This window comes from Peromyscus californicus, unplaced genomic scaffold, assembly GCF_007827085.1.
Source record: "Peromyscus californicus insignis strain IS unplaced genomic scaffold, ASM782708v3 Scaffold_5__1_contigs__length_169319896, whole genome shotgun sequence".
Lineage (NCBI taxonomy): Eukaryota > Metazoa > Chordata > Mammalia > Rodentia > Cricetidae > Peromyscus > Peromyscus californicus.
In genome coordinates this window covers 10,518,398-10,534,995 of record NW_026294573.1, presented here as the reverse complement: position 1 = coordinate 10,534,995, position 16,598 = coordinate 10,518,398, and the positions used below count along the sequence as shown (strand labels likewise).

Genomic DNA, 16,598 nt, shown 5'->3' with positions numbered 1-16,598 from the left:
GGTCATTTAGGCTCTGTAAGTAACCCCTCACCCATGATCCTGTATAAAAATCCAGTAAGTTCATTGGTTGATCAAGCTGAACATGGGCGGGAAGCTGACTTTAGTCAGTACTAGTGTTTTACCTGGGGTGATGACTTGTTCCCATCTCCCCGGGGCAAAGTTCATACAACGGTTTAACTTCAGCTTGCATGTACTAGGCAATTGCTCCACTACTGAGCCATATTCCCAGCCTCATTTTTTTTTCCCGTTTGTCTATTTTTGGCTGAGTCTTACTATGTAGCTAGCATGGGAATTCACTCTGTAGATGTGTAGATACACCAGACTAGCCTTGAACTCAGAGATCTGAATGCCTCCCCAGTGCTAGGATTAAAGGTATGCATCAACATGATGCCTGGCTTCCAGTCAGAAACACGCCCCCCTCCCCAGACAGGGTTTCTCTGTGTAGCCCTGGCTGTTCTGGAACTCACTTTATAGACCAGGCTCAGAGATTCACCTGCCTCTGCTCCCAAGTGCTGGGACTAAAGGTGTGAACCACCATCACCTGGCATGATTTTTTTGTTGTTGTTGTTGTTATTCTGTTTGTTTTTTAAATAATTTTTTTCATTTTTGGTTTTCAAGACAGTTTTTCTTTGTAGCTGTAGCTGTCCTGGAACTTACTATAATCTAATCCAGGCTGGCCTTGAACTCAACAGAAAGATCCTGTCTTAATAGTAGTAGTAATAATAATAACAATAAAAAAATAATAATAAATCAATAAGTAAAACATGTAGCTTAAAGTGTGTGTGTTTGTGGTGGGGAGCTGGAGAGATGGCTCAGCAGTTAAGAGCACTGGCTGTTCTTCCAGAGGTCCTGAGTTCAATTCCCAGCAACCACATGGTGGCTCACAACCATCTGTAATGAGATCTAGTACCCTCTTCTGGCCTGCAGGCATACATGCAGGCAGAACACTGTATACATAATCAATAAATAAATAAAAAACTTTTTTAATTTTAATAAAAGTGGCGGTGTGAAGCTTGCTAGTGAAGTATTGCATTCTCAAAATCACAAAAGAAAAAACTGAAAATGTCTGCTTCAGGTCTTCTGTAAATTTTTATTTTATTTTTTAGAAAGGGACTCTCCTTGGCAGTACTGGCCTGGCCTCCATCTCAGAGATCCTTCTGCTTCTGCCTCCCAAGGACTGAGATTAAAGGCCATCATCACACCTTGGCAGTTTTCTGTACATTTTTTTCTTCGAGACAGGGTTTCTCTGTAGCATTGGAGCCTGTTCTGGAACTCACTCTGTAGACTAGGCTGTCCTTGAACTCACAGAGATCTGTCTGCCTCAGCCTCCCCAGTGCTGGGATTGAAGGTGTGTGCCATCATCTCCCAGCTAGTTTTCTATAAATTTAAAAGTTTACACCTTAGCTGGTGCTGCTTGTCTGTAATACCAGTTCATGAGGCTGAGCAGGAGGATTTTCTTGAGTTTGAGACTTGCCTGAACTACATAGTGAGTTTCATGTGGATTATAAAGTGAAACCTCTTCTATCTAAGAAAACAAAGTTCAGACTTCCAAGTTGTAAGCCTCCCAGGGACTTGGTTTCTGGACATGCTGAACTTTCAAGACCATAGCTCCACCCCACCCCCAACCCCACACTGGACATAGCATTGATGGTGACAGGCTTTACCAGGGCACTCTTAGCAAGTTCTGAATCTTCTTGGGCATGGAATGGTGGCACTGAAGAGCAGAGTCTGCCGCTGGCCCTTGAAGTAGGAGAAGATGGTCCGGATGTCACCCTCAATGCCGTCAGCCTCATCTAGGGCCAGGTAGCGACAGATGTCCAAACTGACCATTTTCTTCTGCAGCAAATCCATGAGGCATCCAGGTGTGGCTACCATCTGATTACCAACTGCCAAGGTGTGATGATGGCCTTTAATCTCAGTCCTTGGGAGGCAGAAGCAGAAGGATCTCTGAGATGGAGGCCAGGCCAGTACTGCCAAGGAGAGTCCCTTTCTAAAAAATAAAATAAAAATTTACAGAAGACCTGAAGCAGACATTTTCAGTTTTTTCTTTTGTGATTTTGAGAATGCAAAATCATAGATGGCTATGCATCTTTGAGGTGTCTTTTGAGGTGCACACCATGTCGGATGGTCTCCATCTGCTCTTTCACTGACATTCCCCCAATGCAGAGAGCACAGTGCAGTAGGGGTGAGCTGTCCTCCTGCAGCAGATGGCAATAACACTCCAGAATGCCATAGGTCTGCTGGGCCAGCTCTCCAAGGGGCAGATGATGAGTCCATAGGGCCCTTCAAGCTTGGAGAAAGGCAACTGCTTCTCTTGTTCCAGGCAGAACGTGATGACGGTCAGTGTGAACACCAGTGTCTTGCCTGACCCCGTGAATGCAATGCCAATCATGTCCCTACGGGACAGAATGGTAGGGATGCCCTGGATCTGAATGGGTGTTGAGTGAAGGATGCCCTTTTTTTTTCTTTTCAGTCTTTGAAGGATGGCGGCAGGAAACTTCATTTCCTTGAATCTCTTGATGGGTGGTGGGATACCATCTCCTTCTACCAGGATGTGGTACTTTTTGCACTTGGTCCTGACGCTCTTCAGATATGCTCAGGACATAACGTGGGGGTGTCCAACTGGTTTTGATGGGATCGCCATACATGATGCCTTTGGCCATTTCCTTCACTGACATCAAGCTTAGCCTTTAGCCACACCCTCCAGAATCTTTTCTTCTTCTTTCAGTTGCTTTTCCTTGGCCGACTCCTTGCACGATTCAGCCTTGTCTTTGAGGTGCTGCTGCTGATCCCGGAGGCTGACGTTGGAGTGAGGGTCCAGCGGGATGTTGTCCTCATCTCCTTGGGGCTCACTGCCACTGTCCTGCTGCTCTACCTCCTCAGCTCCCTTGTGTCTTCACTGCAGCAGCTTCTGGAGCAGAGGTTGCCGGTGCTAATGCAAGGGCACACAGGGTAAGTAGTCATCCTCCTCAGAGCTGTTGCTTCCCGGGGCCGCCTTCTCCAGTCCAGCCCGCTTTTGCTGGGGTTTAGACTCCTCCATTGTTGGTTGTGCACATGCTCAATGCCAGGGCAGAAAAACAGCGTCTCCACCTTTTGACATTTTTGACAAACCTTCCCAAGATCAGATCCAACCCCTAAATAAAATCTCTCTGGTGGTGGGGGCACACACCTTTAATCCCAGCATTTAGGAGGCAGAGTCAGGAGGATCTCTGAGTTTGAGGCCAGCCTGTGTTATAAAAGCTTCAGAGGAGCCAGTGAAGACACTGTTCAGGAGCTTAGAGTCACACCTGGCCCTGCAAATGAATTTCTTATGGGTCTTATTAAATAAGAAACACAGAGCCAAATATATGGGTGAGAGCCTTAGAGATCAGGGAAATAGGGATAGCCACCAGCTACCTTACCTCACCAGCTCTGCACCTTCCAAAATGCCCTGACTTCCTGTCTGCTCAGCGTTTTATAGCCTCGCTGTTCTGCAGTCTCATTGGCTCTTAGTCCAGCCTGTACCGACGTCCAGGTTTCTATGGTTGGTACTGGGATTAAAGGTGTGTATCACCCGCATGGCTGTTGCCTAGTGTGTGGTTGAAGACACAGAGACTCTGCCTGACATGTGATGGAATTAATGGCGTGTGCTACCACTGTCTGACTTCTATGTTTACTTAAAAATGGCTGGGCTTGCTGGGTGGTGGTGGTACACACCTTTAATCCCAGCACTTAGGAGGCAGAGGCAGGAGGATGTCTGTGAGTCCAAGGCCAGCCTGGACTACAGAGTGAGTTCCAGGAAAGTGGCAAAGCTACACAGAGAAACACTGTCTCAAAAAACCAAAAATAAAAGAAAATAGAATGAAATGACTGGCCTTTTCCCCCTGGATCTCTTTTGGAGCCTGTTCTCGGGTTCCTCGTGGCTTTACCCAGCAGGTCCGCATAGAGGATGATTAGGACCATGGGCCTGAGTGCAGGTGTCTGAGATGGCCTGCACTTGGCTGTGTTGGGGGAGGAGGTCTTTTGCTCCACCCCTTGGCATCTCTATAAAAACCCTGGGGGCAGAGACAGTCGGGGCCCATTGGAAAAGGTTCCAGGCCCTCTCGAGGCTATCCTTTATTTTCTATCTGTTTATCTCCGCAAGATTCTCCAAAATAAATCCTTCTAATATTTCCTGCTGCTCACACTCAAGAAAACTCTGGGGAACTGTGGGAGTGGTGGGTAAATGTGCCACAGAAAGGCGCTATGAATAGGGACTAAAGAAAAAAAGAAAAAAAAGGGACTAAAGAAAAAAAAAGGGGGACTAAAGACAAATGAACAGGGACTAAAGCAAAGTAATAGGGACTAAAGATAAAGAAAATAATAGTTTTATTACAGAGCTTTTGGCGAAAGTGTGAGTCAGCCCTGCCAATGGAAAGGCATGCTAGTGTTACGGAAAATATATATTTTATATATATATTATTAAGAGGCAGGGGTTTTATCCTCGAGAGAAAAGGAAAGCAGACTGGAAGGATGTCTGATGCTGCAGCAAAATTCTCTTCTGTCAAAATTTTCTATCTTCTATCCCTTTCTCAATTTCTATCTGTGAAAAATAAGTATAAGGTATAGGATAGTAATATACTGCAGGAAAAACTTAGAAGTGTAAGATTGTGTAGGAAAAAATAAGTAAGGCAACTAGACAGAAAAACTCTTCAATTTTCTAACTTTGGGGGCTTTGAATGCAAACTGGGGGAAAAAATCTTTCTTTGGGCTTTACGGGTAGTAAAAAAAGCTCTTTGAGCTTAATGGGGAAGAAAAAGTTTCCTATGGAAGCTTTTGACCTGGGGACAACTGAAATGCTAAGTCCAAGTGGCAGGAGAAAATGTTTTCTCCCTGAGGCAAAAATGGGGGTGTAAGAAGTCAAAGTTTAAAGTTGGGAAGTTTTGGGAAAAGTTGGTCTTTCTTCTGGGGGAAGAAAATCTTAAACTATAAAGCTTTTCTTGGAAAATTTGTGGGGGAAAATCTCTCTAAAAAGCTTTAATCTTTCTCAAAAGCTCTCTAGACTTAAAAACTAAAGCCTTTAACTTTCTCTCTCAGAAGGACAAAAATTAGAATCGCCTGAAGATATTAGTATGGGGACCACCTGTGATTAGCTCTAAGGGAAAACAACAAACCTCTTAAGACAGCAAAACCTCTCTAAGTTCTTTCAAGCTTTAAAAATCTCTCCCTACAATGCAGGAGGCAGGGACAAGTTCCTAAAAACCTCTTCTAAGCTCTGTCTCTTCCAGCTGGTAAAAGACAGTGAGTCAGAGTACCCTGAGGGAAACGCTTGGGAGAGTGTGGGTACAGAGCAACAGAGAGCCCAAAAGGGCAGGAAACTACCTGAGAAAAGCAAAAAAGCCAAGCTTTTCAGTTCCAGCTGAGCTGAGGCATCAAGGGTTTTGTTTCTGAGTGAGCTATGAAAAGGTGCTCCTAATCGTCCTAATGCAAAGATCCCCTGAAGCTATGCAAACTGTTAGCTTTGTATCCTCACTTCTGACCAAAAAAGCCACAGGTAACTGGCCAGTGTCTGAGTTGAAATGCATTTTGGGGATACTAGGGTTCCTGCAGTTGTAAACTTCCTGGAGCACAGAGCTGAGGCAGGAAGGTGCAGGACCCAGGGAAAGATTGCTAATGAACACACAAAGCTAAAGCCGGTGGGAACGGCACAGTTATCCACTTTCCTACAAGTCCCGGGTTGATAGGACCACCACTGCAAAAAGAAATCTGAGAAAAACTTTCCTATCAGAGTTAAGGACCTTTCTGGGAAAACAGAAAAGCTGAACTGTGAAGCAGTTGTGCTGCTGAGTCAGCAAGCTGTTTGGGGAAAGAGCCCAGCCAGGGAGGGCAGAACAGAACTATCCAGGAGTAAAGTTTTCTTTTCTGTCAGAGAAAGCAGCTCTTTGAGAAAAGCTTTGTTTCAACTGGCTCCCGATGAGATGAGGGAGTGTAGCCCTGAGGGGTGATTGCCTCTGGCATAAGCTCTGTCCTTTAGCACCCAGACAAGCAAATGCAACCCACTGGGGGACTGGGCCAGGTGAAGGCCTGATGAGGCAAAGCACCTGTCTTAATGGGAGTTTAGAGATGACAAAAACCTCCCTTGTTGGATTTTCAATCTGTACGCAAACCACACAGACCCTGAAAACAGAAATGGACTAAAGCCCCTACCTTCAGAAGCAAAAAAGCTGTCACTGTGACATTGGGAAATGTTTCTGGGGTAGAGGGGATAAATTGAGACCAAACTGGGAACTGTCTGGGAGAAAGACTCTGAAGATACAGAGAAGGGACATAATCCTCCACAGAAAATGCGTGACCGGAAAAAGCTGCTAGAATTTGAGGCAGATTCAGGGGGAGAAAAAAAAGCCCCTACCTCCAAAGGCAGCTAGCGGAGGTACAGAGCCGCAGACAGATACCTGAAGCTCTGCATCTGGGGCGGGGGGGGGGGGGGGGGGGGGGGGGGGGGGGGGGGGGGGGAACAAGCATGTTGAGAAATAAAATCAGTGGGAGAAAATCTATCTGAAGGAGCTATGGAAAAGCTGTTGTATGTGATCTTGTTTTTCACTGACTGGCTAAGGCAAACACAAGCCCCTAGGAAAGTTGCTATCAGAAATTGCCCACCTCAATGCCGGCTAACGAGGCAGGTGCAGTTCTGATTTGGGGGCCAGTGTCAAATGAAGGAGAGACACCTGTTAAAGCCAGCTGAGGAGAGAATAGAAATCTCCCAATGTGCCATAGCTGAAAATGTAAAATGCTTGTTCAAATCTCCTGTTGCAAAAGCAAAAAATTTTGTTCAAACCTCCCGGGCAAGAATTTGTAAGCAAGTCTGGTAAAAGAGAACCAGTTGACTCTGGTTCCCAAAAGAACTATGGGAAATGACTGATATAAGGGAAATGATATAAGGGACTGATATTATTTGGACTGATATATGGGAAATGCATTCTGGGAAAGGTAGTTTTTCCGCTAAAGATGGCGACATTGCCCTGAAACACTTTTGTCAGCTCGAAAATACATTCATGGTAAACTTAAAATACAGCTTTTAAAAGAATAAGGAGGAAAATCATTTAATAGTTTAAGTGTCAGTTCCAATGAAAAATTGAAAGGATACGGAACTAGGTGCTTTGCGGTTTGGGGCTCCTTTGGTAAAATGCCTTATTGACCCTAATAGCTGTGCAAAGTTTTTACGGTAGTTGGATAACAAAAAGCTACCTTTGAGAGCAAACAAGCCACTTTAAAATCCTTAAGAAAGCAAGAGAGAGCAGTTTATACACTGAACATTGTCTTAGATATGAAGAAACCTATGTGAAATTAAAAATTATTTACCTCTTGAACAAACAGCCTGCAATGAGTGATTCTTTTGCAAATCTAATTAAGGGGATAAGAAACAGGCATTCAAAAAGAAATGACTGCTTTATAGATGGGAAACAAACTTCAGAAAATCTAGCTGTCTTACAAAAGAGTTGCTTCACCTGAAAGTTCCTTATAAAAACAATGCTAAATATTACAGCTGCTAATAACATCAGGAGTTAAAGCTAATGAAGTGAAAATACTAAATACAGTTCGGAGCTGTGCCACTTGTGGCTTTACTAGCTCCTTTAGAAAAATACTTTATATCACCTAATAGCTGTGCAGTATTTGGTGAAGAGCTTTACAGCCACTAAATATGGTAATTTCACCCTCAGCGTGAAGTGAAGCTTTTCGGTAGAACAAACCAAAAGTACTGCTGTAATAGAAACACTTGTCTGAATTGAAGCACTTAGGGGAAGTACTATGAATTTGGTGGAAGGGACAGCCTCTAGTTAAAAACTGTCTACCGCTGACAGTGCATCTCTGCCGGTCCAGAACGGCTGAGAGAACTGGCAACTTTGGAGTGTGGCTTCATCCTGGAAAGGTTACAGTCCCCTAGCAACAACTATCACAAATCTATAACAACAACACTCACTAAATTCCCAGTGCTTTATAACAAAGCTGACTATAAAATCTAAACTTTAGAAATGATGTACGTACTTCCTGTCTAGTTAAGAGAATCTTTCTAATAGATAGTGATAATAATTAAGAGTAAGAAGTAGAAAAAGATGAAAATAAGATATGTGAGTTTGTAAAAATTCTGTTTTGTTAGATCTGTGTTAAGAAATCTTTAGGTGTTTGCTAAATTAGATATATGCTAATGGTAGCCCTATATAAGTTTGTAAAATAGATCTACAGAGTTCCTTTAAGAATATAAGCTTGCAAGAAGTATCTAAGGTAGTCTTAAGACATGTAGTAATAAGCTTATAAGGAGTAAAGATACTAGTTGTAAATGTAAGTTTAAATAAGAAACAAGATAAGAAGTATGTAAGAATAAGAAATATATTTGCTAAAGTAGTTCTATAGTTCCCTTAAAGAGTATAAATAAGTAGATGTTAATGTTATATGTGAATTTGTAAAAAAAAAAAAAAAAAGAGCCGGGCGGTGGTGGCGCACGCCTTTAATCCCAGCACTCGGGAGGCAGAGGCAGGTGGATCTCTGTGAGTTCAAGGCCAGCCTGGACTACCAAGTGAGTTCCAGGAAAGGCGCAAAGCTACACAGAGAAACTCTGTCTCGGAAAACCCAAAAAAAAAAAAAAGGGTAAATGTTAAGTGTGAATCTATTCTTAATGTATATGGTGAAAGAACCCAAGACACAGAAGATTAGTGTTCCAGTAGACTGCAAAGTAGGCAGTCTGAATGGTTTCAAAAGCTCCAGAAGCCGCTAGGAAGCTAAGAATGGCAGACGCCAGAACCAGCACAACAAGGCATCCGCAGTTGAGATCCATGGAAAATTGACGCAACATGGAAAAACCTGAGCTAACATCAAAAACGGTGCGGTTTAGAATACTACTGTACCTAAAAAGGTCTCTGGCTTGAGAATAAAAGTTCAGAGATGCTTGTTTGAACAAAAATTGTTAACTGCAAAAAGTTTTGGTTGAAAAAAATGTCTCTTCATATTTGGAAGTGAAAGCCTGATACCAGAATTTATTTCTTGTTTGAACTTTTTGAACTTAAAATGAGATAAAATTACAAAAATATTTTGGTTATGGATTTCTCATATTTGGAAGGCTAGTACCAGAATTTATCATTTGAATTTTAAAACTTAAGAAATGAAATAAACACTGAGAGTTCATTGCAATGGGACAATTTTGAGTTTATTCATAGTAATGACCTAGGAACTGTCTGCTGGAATTGGGTTAAAAATGGAACTGTTTAAATGAAGAAATTTATTTCTACCTAGAATCAAGATGCAATTTTGTGTATACATATGTGCTTTATTAACTGGTGATTCATGAATTGTTTTGTGGAACTGTTTATGTAAAAATGGAATTACTTATGGACCTGGTTTTGTGTTAGAAATGGAACTCTTTAAACAGAAGTTTGGGTTTTATAACTAGGCTTGAGATTTTGCTTAAAAATTATAAAAGGGAGAATTAATATTCCTTAGTCTATTTAATTTCAAAAATTGTTTGGATTAATGTCATGTTTTGTTAGTAAGAAATGCAAATGGGGTATACTAAGACACTACTTTTAAAGTGTGTAAAGAGTTTTATTAAGAAACTGCTTTTGGATGTTTTGCTAAGTTTTTAAAGTGTTAATGGTTAGATTGACAAGATTGCTTTTCAACATGGGTTTGTAGGAATTATATAAGTTTGGGTTCCTCTAACTAGGTTTGAGATTTTGTTTAAAAAATTATAAAGAAAAGGAGGAGTTATGAGATTGAATTATGTTTGCAGAAACCTATTGATATTAATGAACCCTGGTTTTGTGGAGTTAAGGAAATATTTAAGTTTGATGTGAATACATTGAAGTTTTTCCTATGTTCTGTTAGTAAGAAAATTCAAATGATTGAGTTAAAGTTGTAAGACAGAGAAAATTGTTAACTATATATAGCACCATATATGCTAATTCAAATGGTTCTGTTAAGAGTTTGCTTTGTATTGTAAGATTGAGAGAATTGTGACTATGTATAGCAATATTTATGTTAATCTGTTAATGGTAATGATGAAGCTAAGGGATTCTTTAAGTTTGTAGTCAACTTAAGAGTTTTAAGTTTAGAAAGGGCTTGAGGCAGCTAAGACTGCTGTAGTCACCTTGGATCTAATTCAAAAGAGAAATGCCATCTTTTTTTTTTTTTAATTTATTTTGCAATACAATTCAGTTCTACATATCAGCCACGGATTCCCTTGTTCTCCCCCATCCCGTCCCCCTCACCTTCCCCCCAACCCTCCCCCCATTCCCATCTCCTCCAGGGCAAAGCCTTCCCCACAGACTGAGGTCAACCTGGTAGACTCAGTCCAGGTAGGTCTAGTCCCCTCCTTCCAGGCCGAGCCAAACAATCCTGCATAGGCCCCAGGTTTCAAACAGCCAACTCATGCAATGAGCACAAGATCTGGTCCCACTGCCTGGATGCCTCCCAAACAGATCAAGCCAATCAACTGTCTCACCCATTCAGAGGGCCTGATCCAGTGGGGACCCCTCAGCCATTGGTTCATAGTTCATGTGTTTCCATTCATTTGGCTATTTGTCCCTGTGCTTTATCCAACCTTGGTCTCAACAATTCTCGCTCATATAAACCCTCCTCATTCTCGCTAATTGGACTCCCAGAGATCCACCCGGGGCCTAGTCATGGATCTCTGCATCCAGATCCCTCAGTAGTTGGATGAGGTTTCTAGCACAACAATTAGGGTGTTTGGCCATCCCATCACCAGAGTAGGTCAGTTCGGGCTGTCTCTCGACCACTGCCAGCAGTCTGTTGTGGGGGTATCTTTGTGGATTTCTGTGGGCCTCTCTAGCACTTTGCTTCTTCCTATTCTCATGTGGTCTTCATTTACCATGGTCTCCTATTCCTTGTTCTCCCTCTCTGTTGTTGATCCAGCTGGGATCTCCCGCTCCCCCAAGCTCTCTTTCCCTCAACCCTCGCCTTTCATTACCCCCACTCATGTCCAGGCTGTTCATGTAGATCTCATTCCATTTCTCTGTCATTGGGCGATCCCTGTGTCTTTCTTGGGGTCCTGTTTTCCAGGTAGCCTCCCTGGTGATGTGAGTAGCAGACAAGTCATCCTTGTTTCATGTCTAGTATCCTGCTATGAGTGAGTACATACCATGTTTGTCTTTCTGAGTCTGGGTTACCTCACTCAGGATGATTTTTTCTAGATCCATCCATTTGTCTGCAAACCTCATGATGCCATTGTTTTTCTCTGCTGAGTAGTATTCCATTGTGTATATGTACCACATTTTGTTTATCCATTCTTCAGTTGAAGGGCATCTGGGTTGTTTCCATGTTCTGGCTATTACAAACAATGCTGATATGAACATAGCTGAACAAGTGCTCTTATGGTGTGGTTGAGCAGAGAAATGCCATCTTTATCATCTTCTACTCCCATGTTGGGAGGTGTAACAGCTATGGAGATTGCTGTAAGCCATCAATAATTAGTTATTTTTTATATATTAAGAAAGGGGAACTGTGGGAGCCCGTTCTCGGGTTCCTCGTGGCTTTACCCAGCAGGTCTGCATAGAGGATGATTAGGACCATGGGCCTGAGTGCAGGTGTCTGAGATGGTCTGCACTTGACTGTGTTGGGGGAGGAGGTCTTTTGCTCCACCCCTTGGCATCTCTATAAAAACCCTGGGGCAGAGACAGTTGAGGCCCGTTGGAAAAGGTTCAAGGCCCTCTAGAGGCTATCCTTTATTTTCTGTTTATCTCCTCAATGAATCCTTCTATCTAATACTTCCTGCTGCTCGCACTCAAGAAAACTCTGGGGAACTGTGGGGGGGAGGTAAACGCCCCACAGATCTCCAGGCATGCATTATTTATTAACATAAACATCAATTTACCACATTTTAGCACAATAAAATATCACCACACATCCCCATTTTTGTCTAATTAAAATAAAAAATAATAAAAAATGTCATAACTGATATAAAAACTATATACAATAAGTAGAATAACTCTATAAAATACAAGCAATAAACAAGTTAAATTTTTCTTTTTAATTAAACAGAAAAGGGGAAAACTTTAAAAAGAGGGGATATGATATGAAAATATAGGCTATAGATATGATAGGATGAAAGGGGAGATTATGAATCTACTTTGAAAGACCAACAATTTGTGTAAAATATTTTACATTGCTATAGATTTTAGTTTATCCATACAAATTTAAAGTTAATTTTGTTGTGTGTATATTTCTACTCACTTTTAAGGTATTATGTTTATGTAACTCATTTAAATGGTAATGAATAATTGAGAAATACAGATAATAATTAGTCTTCTATGATAGTCATGTTAATTTTTCTGGATATACATAGACATAATTCAATTAGGTAGGTAATATTCAAACACCTCAAAGACCTACAGAATATAGATTTAATGGAGCAATGGCTAAAGGAACCTTTACCTCTTCCCACAGGCGTGGGAAGAAAGTCCAATCTGTATCTCAGGGTGAAGGATGCTAAGGAATAAAAGTGAGCTTTTCTGACTGTCTCTGAAGAAGTGGAAGTTCTCTTTTGTTTTGTTTGTTTGTGTGTGTGTTCTTTTGTTTGTTTGTATGACATGGTAGCCTTTATGCAGATTACAATGACCTCGACCACAAGACATCTAAGTACTGTGCCCCTGGGCTGCTGAAATTAATGATATGTGCTACCACATGTGGCAGGAAATCTCTTGCCTAGCACATCAGAAGCCCTTGATGCTGTCCTTACCACCATGGAATGGTACCCAAAGAAAGGATGGAAAGAAAGATCCCGAGACGGAAGCCAAGCTGGTGTTTGAAGTACTGAATAAGAATCGTCTGAATGCTGGGAGCTCCTCTCTAATCTCAGACAGTGTGGGAACTACAGGACCTGACTGGGGGAACATGTGTCAGAATGTCTGGGTGGAGCTAGACTTAGGAGAGCACCACCAACACTCCTCAGCTAGGAGGATCTAGAATTCCACCTTAGCCAGGGCTCCATGGTCAAACCTAAAATCAAAAGTCAAAAAAGAAGGAAACAAACCCAGTGTCTGGAAAATCCACAGAAGCCAAAGGAGTGAGCATAGACTACACAGGCCATTGTATTAATATGATAAAATTTATTTTTAAAATACAAGATAACCACATAGCATTTTAAACGTAAACCGTCAGCAACATCTTGTACATTCACGATAGTTGTAGAATATCGTCATCTTCCCAGAAGCAAAGGGATCTTCCTAGAAGCACTCATTCCCTCTCCCCTCTCTCCCCAGGCCTGACAAGCATAATCCACTCTCTTGGGATCTGCCTGTTCTGGACAGTTACTGTACATGGAATCACAATGCACAACTTGGTCAATCTGTTTCTCTCGCTTTCTATAACCTTATCAGAGTTTATCCATGTACCAGTGTGTATCATCACTTCACTTTTAGGTCTAAACATTGTCTCATTGTAGGGGAATGTCAGGGCTTATAAATTATCTGTCATACACTGATGGGCATGTGAGTACACAGGCCATATAAAACTCATTTTCATATCGGGTAGGAGCAGGAGGGGTGAACACAAGAATCTATGGTGTTCTATCGACATTTAACCCAAGAGTGTTTTAAAAAATAATTAGAAAGGTAGCTATCAAAGATCACTCCTTACTGTGTAATTATATAAAAAAGTTCAGAAATCAAAGTTCTAAACTATTCATTTCTATTAAAAAAAAAAAAGTTCCAACATTTAAAAAGATGAGGATTCACTCTCACCAACGTCCTTATCTGGATCCTGTTGGGCAGCTTCTTTTTCTTGTTGCCGTTTCTTCCAAAGCTTGGCCATTGCCAGAAACTTGAGGTTAGGCTGGTTGGCAGCCTCCTCTGGAAAGATGTAATCATGGTATTCTTCCCAGCCGGCGTCAGACCCATCTTCGGCCTGGACCTTCCTCCTCTTCTTGACCCTTTCTGGCATGAGTTTGTCTACTCTTTCCTTGTCTGATACTGTTCCAAATTCATCTTCAAAACCTCGCCAGGATTCCAGCAACGTAAGTCTCTCTTCTTTCTCTTCACGGTTTCTCATGGCTTTGTTCGCCTCTTGGTAAATCTGTCTGCATGTAGTCACACTTGCTTCTGCCCCTGAGGATAACTCAGACTGAGCCAAACTGATCCATACCTTGACATGCTGTGTTCGCTGAAGCAATTGTCGGTAAAGGTTTCGTGCTCTTTCAGGTTCTTCCTGCTCCATCTCAAAATCGATATATGATTTCCAAAGTACCTCTGGCATGTCTAAGCTTGGCTGGCTGATGGCTAATTCGTAGATGGCCCGGGCTCTATCGCTATCACCGAGGATTGTCTCTAATTCTGCAAACTTAATCCATGAGGTACAATTTTCAGGTCCAAATTCCAAGAACTTCTCATAAAGCTTGCGGCATCTGTCAAATTCTCGAAGCTGTAGTTCCAGTTCTATATACCCTTTGAATAACTTGTTCTTTGGACATTTGCCTATGGAAGTCCCCAAAGCTCTTCTGGCCAGTGTCAGATTTTTGTGTCGTATTTCAAACTGTGCATAATATAACCACATTTTGGCAAATGTGAACTTTTTGTGAGGAATTAGTGCCAAAGACGCTTGATAGACCTGCCTTGTCCTCTCAGGATCCTTGGCTTCCAGCTCTTCATAGAACGCGTAGTTGATCCAGAGATAGATGTAGCGCTTCCAGTGCCTCTTCTCCTGGATGGGCGGCACGTTGGCAATGGCCCTCTCATAGACTTCCCGCACTGTGTCGGCCTCCGCCTCACTTTCCTCCAGGCGCAAGTAATCAAACCAGGCATCGTAATTGTACGGATCAGCCTTCACCTCTTCTTCATATTGGCATCTCCGTTTGCTCACGATGAGATCTTCAGCAGCCCTCCGGTCACCAAACTTCTTCTCAAAGATGGTATAGTTTTTCAAGAGTTCTTGCGCCCCTTGTTTTGAAATTCTATCCAGGGCATATCTGTAGATAACTCGTACCCTTTCCAATTCTTTCCGATTTTCCTCAAATTTAGCAAAGGCCGCATACAGGTGTGCGTCCATCTGCTCCTCTCCAAAGAACTCCACTGCTCTCTCGTAGACTTTCCGCGCATGGGCAAAATAAGCATGCTTCTCTTCGAATCGGGCATACTTGACCCAGTTCTTCACAGCAGGGTGCACGAGCACAAAGCGTTCGTAAAGGGTCCGGGCCCGCTCCACCTCTTTGTGTCTCAGCTCGAAGTTGATGTAGGAGTGCCAGGCCTGCTCCTCAGGCCGCCATTCCATCCAGCGCTCAAACACTTGACGGGCACCGGCGACATTGCCCAACATCTCCTCCATGTACGTGGACTTGTACCAGAACTGACTGACTCGGGGCAGAGTTGTTAGGGCTCGGTCCCAGATATTTCGGGCATGGTTGACCTGGCGGTTCTTCATTTCCATCTCGGCGTATTTCAGCCAGAGTGTAACATTCCGATAGTCTACATCCAAGGCACGCTCGTATATGGACCGAGCCCTTTGGATTTCCTTTACACTTTCTTCCCACTGAGCGTACTTGATCCAGTTACTAATCACAGTCCTATTTTTTCTTATGTTATCTTCAAAAGTCTTCCTCTTCCGAAGTTTGTAATCATTGAGCTCCTCTTCATCTGTGATCTTCTGCTGAGGCGGGGGTGGAAGGAGCTCGAGTTCTCTCTCTTTAGCCTCTCTTAAGAGCTGCTCTGCAGTTAGCTGCACCTCAGCTGGCGCTTTGTTTTTCACCTTGGCCACTTTGGGAATCCTCTGTTTCCCGGCCACGGTAGAGGACGCCATGTCTGCGGCCGCTGAACCGGAGTAGCCCCGACACAAACACACACACACACACACACACACACACACACACACACACACACACACACACACACACACCTGGACCTCAGAAATGGGCTTCCAAAACCAGCCGACACCAGAGAGCCGGCCCGGGACCAACTAGATCCCCCAACAGAGGCACACGCCTTTAATCCCAGCACTCGGGAGGCAGAGGCAGGAGGATCTCTGAGTTTGAGACCAGCCTGGTGAGTAGTAATGGGTTATAAAAGCTTCAGAGGAACCAGAGAAGACGCTGTCCAGGAGCTTAGAGTCACACCTGGCCCTGTAAACGAATTTCTAAACGGTCTTATTAATTAAGAAACACAGAGCCAAATATAGGGGTGAGAGCCTTAGAGGTCAGGGAAATACGGGGAGCCACCAGAGCTACCTTACCTCACCAGCTCTGCACCTTCCAAAAGGCCCTGACTTCCCGTCTACCTAGGTTTTTATTGCCTGGGTTTTGATTGCCTCGCTGTTCTGCCCTCTCATTGGCCCTTAGCCCAGCTACCTCACTTCCTTGTCACCGCCTGTCTGCACAGACCTCCAGGTCTCTAGGGTTGGTACTGGGATTAAAGGCGTGTCTCACTACACTTGGCCTTGAACCCACAGAGACTCTGCCTGACATGTGATCGGATTAAGGGCGTGTGCTACCACTGCTTGACTTCTGTGTTTACTTAAAAGTGGCTGGCCTTTCTTCCCTTGATCTCCAGGCATGCCTTATTTATTAACGTACAAATAAAACATCGCCACATTTCAGCACAAACAGAGTATCACCACATTTCCCCAGTTTTTGTCTAATGAAAATAAAA

The 16,598-nt window shown here is 43.0% G+C and overlaps 1 protein-coding gene and 1 pseudogene across 1 annotated transcript; both read right to left on the bottom strand.

The window, feature by feature from the left end:
* Positions 1 to 1,389: 1,389 nt before the first annotated feature.
* On the bottom strand, positions 1,390 to 3,298 carry LOC128097413 (probable ATP-dependent RNA helicase DDX41; annotated as a pseudogene).
* A 10,382-nt stretch (positions 3,299 to 13,680) lies between these two features.
* On the bottom strand, positions 13,681 to 15,756 carry LOC128097411 (crooked neck-like protein 1). The gene has a single exon (XM_052717905.1). It carries the CDS (start codon positions 15,751 to 15,753, stop codon positions 13,681 to 13,683), a length of 2,073 nt encoding a protein of 690 aa, XP_052573865.1. The 5' UTR covers positions 15,754 to 15,756.
* Positions 15,757 to 16,598: the final 842 nt, after the last annotated feature.

Excerpts from the sequence above, each read along its gene's own strand:
- LOC128097411 (XM_052717905.1), bottom strand. The coding sequence starts at position 15,753 with ATGGCGTCCTCTACCGTGGCCGGGAAACAGAGGATTCCCAAAGTGGCC.